This window comes from Physeter macrocephalus, chromosome 9 (assembly GCF_002837175.3).
Source record: "Physeter macrocephalus isolate SW-GA chromosome 9, ASM283717v5, whole genome shotgun sequence".
Lineage (NCBI taxonomy): Eukaryota > Metazoa > Chordata > Mammalia > Artiodactyla > Physeteridae > Physeter > Physeter macrocephalus.
In genome coordinates, this window is record NC_041222.1 from 61,514,415 (window position 1) to 61,526,159 (window position 11,745).

The 11,745-nt window shown below is 37.9% G+C and overlaps 2 protein-coding genes across 7 annotated transcripts in view; one reads left to right on the forward strand and one right to left on the reverse strand.

Moving 5' to 3' along the window:
- The window catches only part of DENND4C (DENN domain containing 4C), a 130,357-nt gene extending 125,338 nt beyond the window's left edge, over nucleotides 1-5,019 (forward strand). For 5 of the 6 annotated variants that reach the window (XM_024126915.1, XM_024126918.2, XM_024126917.2 and 2 more), the window contains 3 exons: nucleotides 745-895; nucleotides 2,371-2,435; nucleotides 2,682-5,019. In XM_024126915.1, coding sequence (XP_023982683.1) covers nucleotides 745-895; nucleotides 2,371-2,435; nucleotides 2,682-2,818 — 353 coding nt within the window. In that variant the 3' untranslated portion in view covers nucleotides 2,819-5,019. Of the gene's footprint in view, nucleotides 1-744; nucleotides 2,244-2,370; nucleotides 2,436-2,681 lie in introns of those variants that run through there. The other variant, XM_055087220.1, reaches the window with a different exon arrangement.
- Nucleotides 5,020-6,582: 1,563 nt separating this feature from the next.
- Nucleotides 6,583-11,222, reverse strand: RPS6 (ribosomal protein S6). Its single transcript, XM_007110835.4, has 6 exons — nucleotides 11,135-11,222; nucleotides 10,482-10,613; nucleotides 9,752-9,962; nucleotides 9,421-9,567; nucleotides 6,836-6,993; nucleotides 6,583-6,722 (listed from the first exon to the last, which is right to left on the reverse strand). The coding sequence occupies exons 1-6, from the start codon at nucleotides 11,138-11,140 to the stop codon at nucleotides 6,627-6,629; spliced, it is 750 nt and encodes a 249-aa protein (XP_007110897.2). The 5' UTR covers nucleotides 11,141-11,222; the 3' UTR covers nucleotides 6,583-6,626.
- Nucleotides 11,223-11,745: the final 523 nt, after the last annotated feature.

An 11,745-nucleotide genomic window follows, 5' to 3' on the forward strand; every position in this document is an offset into this window, starting at 1 on the left:
TTAAGGGGCTGGATTGTATGAAAATTACAGTAACTTGCTTTATGACAGACACTTAAAATGAGGCTGACTGGGGAACTTTTGGATACATAGTTCCATCTCAACTAATGTGGGTGTAATAAAATTGTATGGCTGCTGGGATTACCTACAGTATTAAAGTTTTCCCTTTTTCTGGGCCAAGCTCACATTGTTGATTTTATGTATTTTTAATGTTACTGTGATTCAGGTATACCACTGAAGCACTTTTGTAATATATGAAATCTGTATAAATATTTGTTCTTAATAATTCTAGAATTACCCTTGTATCAATTAGGATTATATGCTACTGTATTTAATAGAAAACAACAGAATCTTAAACAGGTAAAGATTATTCTCTCACATGAAGAATTTATGATGTAGATACTCCAGGACTGGTAGGCAACTCCTCTGTCATCGGAGACCCAGGCTCCTTATGCTTTGTCTGCTTTTCCATCAGGAAAGATTCATGGTCACAGGATGGCTGCTGGAGTACAAGATATAACATTCCAGCCTCAAGCAGGAAGCCCTAAGTTCAGGAAAAGGGCAAAGGGACAGGCCTCTCCTATCTGAAGAAAGCAAGAACAATATTTTTTAGCTGGTCACATTACTACATAACTTTACTTGTGATGGGGAGGTGGTGTTGAATAAAAAATGATACAAATCTGAAAAAAAACTTCTTTAATAATTAGAGTGACTAAATGTATCCTTTTACTGTGTTCTTATTATTAGATTCTGAAAAGAAATTGTCTCTCCTGTCAGAGGAACAACAAGCAACAAGCGCTTTAGTAGAAACCATCAGGCAGAGTATTCAACATAATGATGTTCTTAAACCCATCAACCTGCTTTCACAACAAATGAAGGGAGACATGAAAAGACAAAGGTAATAATCCAGTATTTGGTACTTGATGCCATTCGAAATAATTTCATGGTATTTTAAAAATGATTTTTAAAACTATCTCTAGTTGTAAAAGAAACACATACTCATTGTAGAACATCTGATTGTCTTAAAAAGTGCTACCCAAATGCATTCATACTTGATCAGAAACGTCTGGGAAATAGATTAAATTTTAGGAGGTAATTCATTTATGTCTAAAATGTACTGAGTCTTTGTGAAAACATTACTACTATTCACTGGAAACCTATAAATGTGTTAACATTGATGTTATACATATGTACTGCTTGTTCAGGTCCTGTCACACATCTTATCTTGTGAGATGTAAAAAAAAATATATGGGTTTAGAAGTAGAAACAATTTAGGAAAATGATGGAAGCAGTGAATTACAAATGATATGGAGCTATTCTGATCCTCTCACTATTTATTGTCTGTTAACATGCTTGGATCAGTACTCATCCCAGTCTCAGCATAAGTGAATTTTGTGGTGGAAGCTTCAGAGAGACATAATACCTTCTATCAAACATAAACAGTGTTTCCAGGTGCTCTTCAAGTTTCTAGTCATGGCATCTTTGAAGATAGTCTCAGAAATGATAGGACAAGAATTCATAATGAAAATGGATAGATCCTTCTATAATCTCAACAGTTGAGGTAGAGATTATCTCCTTCACAGGCTAAAGAGCAGCCACTTTCAAGTATCTGTAGTTGAAGGACAGGGAAGGAATATTAGAAATGACATACCATGGCTTCTGAAACTTCGAAAGAAAGCTGCCTGGAGCATCATCAGAATCAGCATTACTCTCTAATTTTTTTTTCTGTAAATACTCAAATCAGTTCCTAAGTTTCCCCTTTAACAAATGAGTCACGAATCTCATTTTTAAGGTTTCATTTGTAACATTTTTATGTTCGCACATCAAATAAAGGTGATTTATCCTTTACTGTTGGGTTAAGTAGTAGAGACCACACCATCTTTCATACTGTTTGTGTCCAAGGGTTTTAGACCCCTAACTTACTTAGAAATACATCTCTTACTTTGTCATGTGGCAAAAGTCTGCTTTTGTAAATCTGAATTAGAAATTAGAATTGTTACCTATTATATTGCTAAATAATTACAATAAAGTTAAAATAAGCCATTTTTAGTTATTTCGAATGTGAAGCTTTATGCCCATTAACTTTTAAATTTGAAACATAAGTTTGCAGGAAATTGCAAAGATAGTACAAAGAGTTCCGTGGACCCTTTACCCAGCTTCTCCCAAAGGTGACATCTCATAAGTGTAGTGTAATGTCAAAACCCGAACACTGACATGGGTGGATACATTACTGTTAACTACAGAACCTAATCTTTTTTCTTTTTTTTTTTTCAAGTATAGTTGATTTACAATGTTTTTTCACCATTTAAAAAAACCTTCATAGGGTATTTTTATGCTCTTTGCCTATTAATTTTAAAAATATTTGTTTTATAGGAGTTTATACAGAGAAATCCTCTTCTTATCATTAGTATCTCTTGGAAGAGAGAATATTGATATTGGTAAGTTCGTCAACTGGGGATTCCTTAAAGGGGGTTTAAGTCTTATTTCCTAAAGAAACTTTTAAAATTCGAATTGGTATGGGCAGATACTCCATTTGCCTTTAAAAAGATTTCTGCCTTTAAATATGCAGTTTAAATATGTATATAAAAATGATTTGACTACCATTTTTAAATGCATAGCTTTTATTTTATTATTATTTATTTATTATTAAGAAAACCAACTATATTTTTGAAAATATCTTTCAGAGGCTTTTGACAATGAGTATGGACTGGCATACAATAATTTATCTACAGAGATTCTTGAAAAGTTGCAGAAAATTGATGCTCCACCAAGTATCAGTGTGGAGTGGTGCAGGAAGTGTTTTGGAGCACCTCTCATTTAAATAAGATTCACTACATTTTGGACACAGAACTGGGGGAATAGATTCAATCTGGAGACATTCAAGGTTTGTTTCAAATTATGAATTGGTGAAAATTGAAGTTATTCTTGGGACAATAGATAATGAAATGTAATTCATACTGAATCATCTCAGAAGGTAAAAATGCCACTAAAATGCCCTAGGGTTTACTGATGTTGAAGATTTACAATTTCTGAACTATTTTTATCTGCTGAAAATTGGTTTTGCATGTCTCAGTATTTGTAGCAGTTCGATAATGAGAAACCATATTCATTCTTGGCGTTTCGTCTATATCTGAAGCTATTGAGTTTGGGGAATGGCAAATTAATGTAAACTTGCCTAGCCCCAAAACAAATGAAATCTCAATTATAAGAGCAACTATTTGTGTATTGTGTATATATGTGTGCCTGTGTAGGTGTGTATCTACTCAGCCATATTATATTTATTAAAATTCTTAGATTGCAAGTTGCAATAAAGTTTTCTGAAAGGGGGTCTCCAACTATTAAATCAATGACTACTACTAAATTCATATGTAGTCATTAATCTCAAAATTACCTGAAAGTCTGATAACTGCCTTGCCTTTGACTTTAAAATTAATATATATTTTTACCCTTCATGTTATGTATTCGCTCCCTTAATGGATTGTATCTTGAATGTCCAGTTACTTCCTTTCATCCTCTTCCCAGTATCATGTTAATTTGCAACAGCTTTAAAATTGGAATGAGCCAGATAGTTTAAATGAAATTAATCAGCTTCATAATTTACAAAATTAAAATTCTTGTGTATGTCTTTGGGCCTGAAATTGTTCAGGCACATAAATTGTTGCTATTGGTCACTTTTAAAAACCTGTGGGATAACTTGCACTGCACACAGAATTTTATTCTTGTATAAAATTTAGATTTGTACACTTACTTGTGCATTTGTAAATACTGTTTTTTAGGCTGAATCAATTGTCTTAAAACGTTAAAGCTATTAAACTTGTTGCCAGTAGGTTTAAGAAAATCATGACCTCACATGCCTCACTGACATTTATCAGGCCTTTCGTTAAAACATCCCTTAGGGACAGTAAATTTGCCTTACCTCTCTGCATGCATGGTTTGAAAAGCCAATGATTGTGTGCTCGCTTTTACAGTAATTATGCAGATGACTAAATCAGTTGGTAATTATTTCCAAATGGTACAGTTAACAGCACACATCTCCTTTCCACCTATAATCTTTTAAAAATTGTCACTATACCAGTCTTCCAACATTTCAGGGTTAATAAGACCTATGCAGAATCCTAGTTTCAGTTTATTGTGAAAGTGCTAATAAGTAAATGAACTTGTCAGAAACTGTGTACAATTCTCATTGCCTTAAAAATGGATCTTTTGCACTGTCTCAGAGAATATATTTTTGCAACTTAAGACTTGGTACTAGTTTTAATACTTAACACTTATTGCCCCAACAGAAAGTTTGGAATTACTTTGCATATAAAAAAATCAAAGTTGAATAAAATGAAAACTTCTCAAGTTTGCTGTGCTTGTCTTACATTTTTAAGGCTCCTGAAGTGTGTACAGTAATTCAAGCTTTTGTGATCTTCAGAATTCCAGTATTGTCTGTTTTCCCACTTCTCTGTAGTTCTCAATAACTCGAACTAAATTACCAAAGCACTTCCCACTAAAACAACCCTGTGATGAAGATCTTACACATTTAAGAATATTCTGCTATATCAAATTATAAAATTTCTAATAGCTTTTTAATATTAATCTAAATAACTTAGCCATTATATATTGGAAAGCTTAGCCTGTGGCTGTCATTTAGAAATTGAGACTGATTTGTATTAAAATTGCTTAAAGGCCTTTTCTTGCACCTACCACAGAAAGGGCAGTAAAAATTTATAGCAAAAACAGAAAAAAAAAAAAAAAACAGATTTCAAATCATTATCTATAGATTTAGAAATATCTAGAATGACTGTATGAGACTTAAATCCTGATTAACTTCTGAAAGCGATCTTTCGAATTACTGCGGATTGTTTATCATAACCTTACACTGGTTTTAGATTTGGTATTAACTGCATTTCATAGATTGATTATAGCAACCTGCACAGTTAATGAGTTATCAGTCATAAGTCTGACATACCTTTGGGATATTCAATTGTTGCCCTTTTCATTTTTGGTATACACTAGTAATATAGGATTCGATGTCTTTGCAATAACAGTCATAAGTCTGACATACCTTTGGGATAGTCAATTGTTGCCCTTTTCATTTTTTTTTTTTTTTTTTTTTTTTTTTGTGGTATGCGGGCCTCTCTCTATGTTAAACTCGTAAATCTGCCAGATTTCATAAGCTAGTATAGTCTAGGCCCACCTTACCTATCTGTCCACCGTAGTGACTGTACTCCTCAAAATAAGAAAGCAGGGTGGTTCTCATGTTTTTATGCATTAGAATCAACCAGCTACTAGTTAGAATTCTGGGCTTACACCAGACCTGCCTTTTGGCCTGTTACCCTCTAGGATTCAACTGTAGTGTCAGTCCTTCTGGCACTTGGTATCATCTTTTTTTAAATGCTGTAAGTTCAACTTCTAACTTTGTCAACTGCCAATTAAGACTTTTGTAACTTTTTAATATTAAGAGCTATGGGCTGCTGTTCAGCAGAGAGTAACACAACATTGTAAATCAACTGTACTCCAATTAAAAAAAAAAAAAAAAGCTATGGGGATCTCCTCTGTGAATCTTGCTTCAGGGCTGGCATTATTGGCCTAACCTGGGAACTTATTAATGACTGTGGGGCCCCAAACTACCGAATCATAATCCACTGTTTAGCCAGATCCCCAGGTGATTCTTATGCACACTTTAACTGAAGCACTTAGTCAGTCTCTACATGTTACAGCCACTTGAAAATTTTACTCACCTGTGGTTAATATATACTCTGGCAAAGGAGCACCTTTTAAAGCCTAACGTGCCTTCTTTTAAGACCCTTCTAGTCTATAGGTTTGAATGAAGGTTCGAACTGCAATTAGTATAGAAACCAGACATAGTACATTAGAAAAAGTATACTTCGGGGAATTACCTGGCAGTCCAATGGTTAGGACTCCACACTCTCACTGCCAAGGGCCTGGGTTCAATCCTTGGTCGGGGAACTAAGATCCCACACCCCACAAGCTGCATGTTGCAGACAAAAAAAAAAAGGTATACTTTCTCTGTGCATCCTTCACTGATGCCAGTGTTTCTAACGAGGTACAGTCAACTCCTTCGCAGTGTGAAATATAATAAAAACAAGTAGAGTTGAAAAGCTTTCTGTTAATGCATTAAATTTGCACTGGTTTTAAAAGCTTTGTCAACTATTTAAAAATGGTATCCATTAACTATGCTTTTAACAAGTTATCCTTTTTACATATGACAAATGTCCATCTTCACAAGGGCACTTTTCATGTATCATGTATAGATCTTTAAGAAAAACTGTATTCCTCAAAATAAAGTGTATCAAAGATTAATAGTCCTAGTCATTTATTTCCCCTATATTGTTCCATGCCTTGCTAAAAAGCCAATGAACATGATAAGAGTCCTTTCCTGAGCCACCCACCAAAGAGAAACTCTGTCCTGGCCATCTCTTCCCCTATCACAGTTCAGTCTCAGTGTCTGAATCTGAAGGATTATCACTTTCAGGTGTCTCTTGCAGACTTTATCTACTACTAGATTATACAGTACCTCCTCTTCTATAAGTTTCTTGACCTTCATTTATTTTATCATCAATTAGAAGTCAATAAAGGAGATGTGATGTCTGATCTTATTTATTTGTTACTCTTAGAACATCTCATTTTTGACTGGACTCAGACTTAGAAGTGGAAGCTCTCAGAGAGGACAGCCTCCGTCTCTTGGCAATCTGTTCCTGGCGTTTTTCTTTGGCCTCCTAAACAAAACCAAAAAAAAAAAAAAAGCAGTTAAAGCTTATCTGGATTAAAAATGCAAATCCAAAGCCAAGCCTATCCCCCCACCCCCAACACACACACACTGAGGACTTACCTTCATTCTCTTGGCCAAAAGTTTAGCATATTCTGCAGCCTCTTCCTTATTTTTCTTAGTATGCTGTTTCTTCAGAGCAATTCGCCGACGTTTGTGTTGCAGAACACGTGGAGTAACAAGACGCTGAATCTTGGGTGCTTTGGTCCTAGGTTTCTTACCTAAAAATTTAGATAATGACTCAGTCACTTCAATAATACCCTTGTTCAATAGGACCCACATTTACATTTTTAAAGCATTAGAAACAGATTCAAACTCAGTAGTTCCTATGAAAACTTATTTGTATGAGACAGTTTACTAGGGACCAGCGTTTTCCTGTACCAGTAGCTTGGATGTCAACTTCAAGATCATACGTAAATTCAGCAAAGTAATAGGTTACTTTGCTGAACAGTTGGAAGTCATACCCCATACTTTTTTCTGTTCACTTTGAGTTCCCTTCCACAATTACATTGTCTTGGGGAGGACATTATTATCTCTCTGTACCGTAAGGCATATGAGCATTATTTTAAAACAGTATTAACCGCATATTTAACTTGTCATGAAAACTAAGTAAAGCATTAACTGCTCTTTGAAGTCCCAATTAGTGCTCAAATTTCATTTTCCAAGACAGAGGCTGCTTATCTGGAGTGAAACTTAACACTATGAATGAATGAATGAATGAATGAATGAATGAATGTTTTTATTTGTTCGTTTGGTGGTGCTGCCCGGCTTGCAGGATCTTAGTTCCCCAATCAGGGATTGAACCTGGGCCACCATAGTGAAAGCAGAGTCCTAACCACTGGGCCACCAGGGAATTCCTGAGAATATCTTCATTTAGCCTGATTTATAATCCAAAATCCTCTGGATTATAAATCTGCTTCAGAACAGGAGTCTTTTCAGATGCAATGATTTTAGTTTGTGGACACCTTCTGGGAGCAATAAACGCTTCAGGTAAATATTCTAAGACTAAATGCTCAGTTGTTCAGGTTCTGCTAAAATAAAAAAAACCCTTTGGAATTATAAAGAAAGAAAGGACCATCTTAACAAATGTCTGTTAAGTAGCACTTAGTACACTAATGATATTTCCAGGGGCACAACTACAGGGAACTACCATATATCTGCCAGTTACTTCACTGAAAGTCATACCTGGCACACAGTAGGTGTCCAAATATTTCCTATGAGTGACCAATGAGCACTTACCATATACCAGGTATTAGCTCATTTAAACCCCCAGTCCTGAAAACCAAAACCCAAGCAAAATTTTTCAGATCTGTCAGGAAAACCCAACCCAGAACTAACATGCTGTTTATTCCAATTATAAATATTCATATCATTTACTACAGAAATTTCATTACTGAGTATTGCTGCTGCAGACCTCACTAGTGATGGGTTATGTTGCCTAATAAACAATATACCTTCTTAAAATATAAAACACAAGGTTCCTAAAAAAACTAAAAACTGAGTTCCCATACGATCCAGCACTCCCACTCCTGGGCATATATCCAGACAAAACTATAATTCAGAAAGATACACGCCACCCCTATGTTCATAGCAGCACTATTCACAATAGCCAAGACAGGGAAACAACCTCAATGTCCACCGACAGATGAAGGGATAAAGATGTGGTAGGCATATACAATGGAATACTACTCAGCTACAAAAAAGACATAATGCCATTTGCAGCAACATGGATGGACCTAGAGATTACCATACTAAATGAAGTTACAATAAGACATACCATATGATATCACTTACATGCGAAATCTAAAATATGACACAAATAACTTTACGAAACAGACTCACAGAGAACAGACTTGTGGTTGCCAAGGGGGAGGGATGGATTTGGGAGTTTGGAATTCAGATGTAAATTATTATACATAGAATGAACAGACAAGGTCCTACTGCATAGCACAGGGAATTATATTCAATATCCTGTGATAAACCTTAATGGAAAAGAATATGAAAAAGAATTTACATACATATAACTAAATCACTTTGCTGTACTGCAAAATTAACACAACATAGTAAATCAACTACACCTAAATAAATTTATATACATATGAAAACCCCAAACACTTGTTTCCTGGTATTCTGAATAAAGCTTCTTTCCAACTTCTTATTCTCACAACTCTATTGCTATCCACATTCCAGCTGAAGTAAACGAAGGCCAGAAGTTAAAGCAACTTAAGTGGATGAAAGCATGTATTTCTTTGGTAAACAAAAAAATTAGAACCACTGATATGGAAAGAAAGCAAGTGTGGCGGGGTGAGAGCACATTCAATAACAACCACAGAGTTTTCTGTCATTCTTTCAACTCCTAACCCCAAAGCAACGAACTTAAAATGTCTCATAACTTATCTCTGAACGAACTTATACATCAGTGACCCAAAGGCAAATTTCCAAGAAAAATTCTATCACTCTCGAGGGCACTGGATATAATAAGGATTCATACCAACTGCACGTCTTGACCCTCTCTCTCCCCCACTATTTTCCTAAAAACTCAGATTCTAGGTAACTAGTAGGCAGATTTTTATCTTCTAACATGCACACAAAATGCTATGACGAATCAATGAAATTAAGCAAGCCCTAAACTGCATAATCCCCCATACCTTCTTTGTTTAGGGGCTTTCTCACAACATACTGGCGGACATCATCTTCTTTAGAGAGATTGAAAAGTTTGCGGATTCTGCTAGCTCTTTTGGGTCCCAGGCGACGAGGCACAGTAGTATCAGTGAGTCCTGGAATATCCTTCTCCCCTGAAAGAGAAAAATGAACAGACGTTTTAATTCAACAACCTCCTTACAAACAAGAACCCTAAATTGTTCAGGCATTGCTAAATACAAGTCCACTGGTCAAAACTGTGGATACTGCAAATCAATCAATCGACAATCAGCTTTAAATCAGTGTGGACAAAAATTAACTCAAGAATAAAAATCTCACCTTTTTTTACAATGACCAAATTGAGAACACTCAGATTGGCATCCACAATGCAACCCCGTACAGATTTGCGCTTTCTTTCTCCAGTCCTCCTTGGTCTGTAACAGGAATGCCCCTTACTCAGTAGCAGGCGGACTCGGCCATGGGTCAAGACACCCTGCTTCATGGGGAAACCCTGTTTGTCGTTCCCACCACTGATTCGGACCACATAACCCTGGAAGAGAACACAATGACACATTACAGAACGAAAGACTGTGGCATCCAACAAGTGCACTTCATTAAGACCAATCTGAAACTTAATAGCTTTCTCTGGTCACTAAATTTTGTCTGTACTTCCAATTTCCCGAGTTCAATTAGCAAAGTCCTTTCAATCAAGTTACTTCTAGCCGATGCTTTACCAGCGCTAACAGCTCTTGGGGGAGAAAGCCTATGTTAAGGAACAAAGCATCTATGAACCACAAATAAATCAAAAACAACCCTTCTTGGCACTTTTCAAAAAAAAGTGGAGACCATTAGCTTGCAGGGCAAGAACTATATATTTTTTTCATGAACATAACCCTGCCAGGTAATAGCTCCACGTTATAAAGTGACCTCTGGAAGTAACTAAACCCAAGGTCAGAAGACAGAACCCGAGTTTGAACCCCATTACATTTACCAATTGCCAACAGCGTTTACCATCTCTCTCTTAAATATTCTAACAATTCAATTCGGCAGTCCGGCAGGCCACTTTTACCTTCCATTCTTCACCCAGAGCGTCAGCAGCAACTTCTGTGGCCATACGCTTCTCATAAAAGGTACGAAGTTTTCGTTCATCGTCCACTTCAATGAGTTTCTGGCAGCCAGTGGCCGGGAAAGAGATGTTCAGCTAAAAATTAAACGGGCGGAAAGAACTTCATGAAAATCGCAGAACCACTACAAAGGTTATTCCACTGCAAAAAGCCTTTCCTGTCACCCACACACAACTAATAGAATATCTGATACTACTCACTAAAGCACGTGTGTACATAAGACTGCGCAAAACACACTGCACTAGAAGTAGAACACATCTTTCAACCCTCGCGGAATGACGCCGGGGCGAAGGGCGCTGCGCAGCCGTTCACCCTCTCGGAGCAAGAAGCCCGACCTATTTGCCGCCAACCGGGCAGCAGGGCCGCCTCTATCCCGGCTGGGGGGCAGGACGCCACCATGGCGCTCCCCGCCCGGCGCAGCTCCAGCTGCAATCGCTCGCCATCCGCTCTCCCAAGGAGCTCCGGCCCCAAAAGATAGCTCCTTCTCCTGCCTCAGGCCCTTCTCCATCCAGAGCCAGGATTCTGGGGCGCAGCGCCGTATTCTGGGGCTCGAGCCACGGTACTCAAACCTAGCACGAAACCCGCCAACAGTTCCCACCTTCATTCTGAAGCCGCCGACCGCCTCCGAGGCGCCACGAAAAAGAGACCCAACTTCCGCTTAGCCCAGGTCACATAGGCTCTTCCAGTTCTCGCGAGACGGTCGGACGCCTGGGATACCGGAAGTGAGCGTGGATAGGCGGCACTTCCGGGGGTGGGGCTAAGCAGTGGTTGGGAGGTAGAGTTGGTGGGCGGTGTCCAGGTGTAGTTCCGAAGTTTAGCATCTCCACTGTTTGTTCTTTCCCGTCGTTCTGGGTCAGAGAGCATCCCCGCTCGGTCCCGGCCACTGCTTCTGATGACATCAAAGAGGGAGAGCAGGATCGGAGTTCGGCTCTCCTGGGCTGTCTTGTACCTCAGCCGCCGTCCGAAGATTTCCATTTTAGGAGCGTGCCCTGCCCTGGTTTCGGCTGTTCAGAGCACGACGCCTTGAAAGCTCTGCTTTGCTTTTTCCTTAAATACTCAATCATCCGCGTGTCCTCTAACCGCTGCAGTCATCATTCTACCACAGAATGATACACTCAGCCACCCTGTCACCCAAGCCAAAAACCATAATTACTCCAAGTCCTTGTACCTCCTAAATAGTCTCCCTGCTTTCTGTCTTGCGCCTGTGAT

Bases quoted from the DNA above. Each gene is read 5' to 3' on its own strand.
- RPS6 (XM_007110835.4), bottom strand. The intron at 9,963-10,481 runs GTAAAAGTGGCC...GTTCTCTTCCAG, and splicing joins CTCTGGGTGAAGAATGGAAG to GGTTATGTGGTCCGAATCAG. The intron at 6,994-9,420 runs GTATGGGGGATT...CTAAATTTTTAG, and splicing joins AAAGCCCCTAAACAAAGAAG to GTAAGAAACCTAGGACCAAA.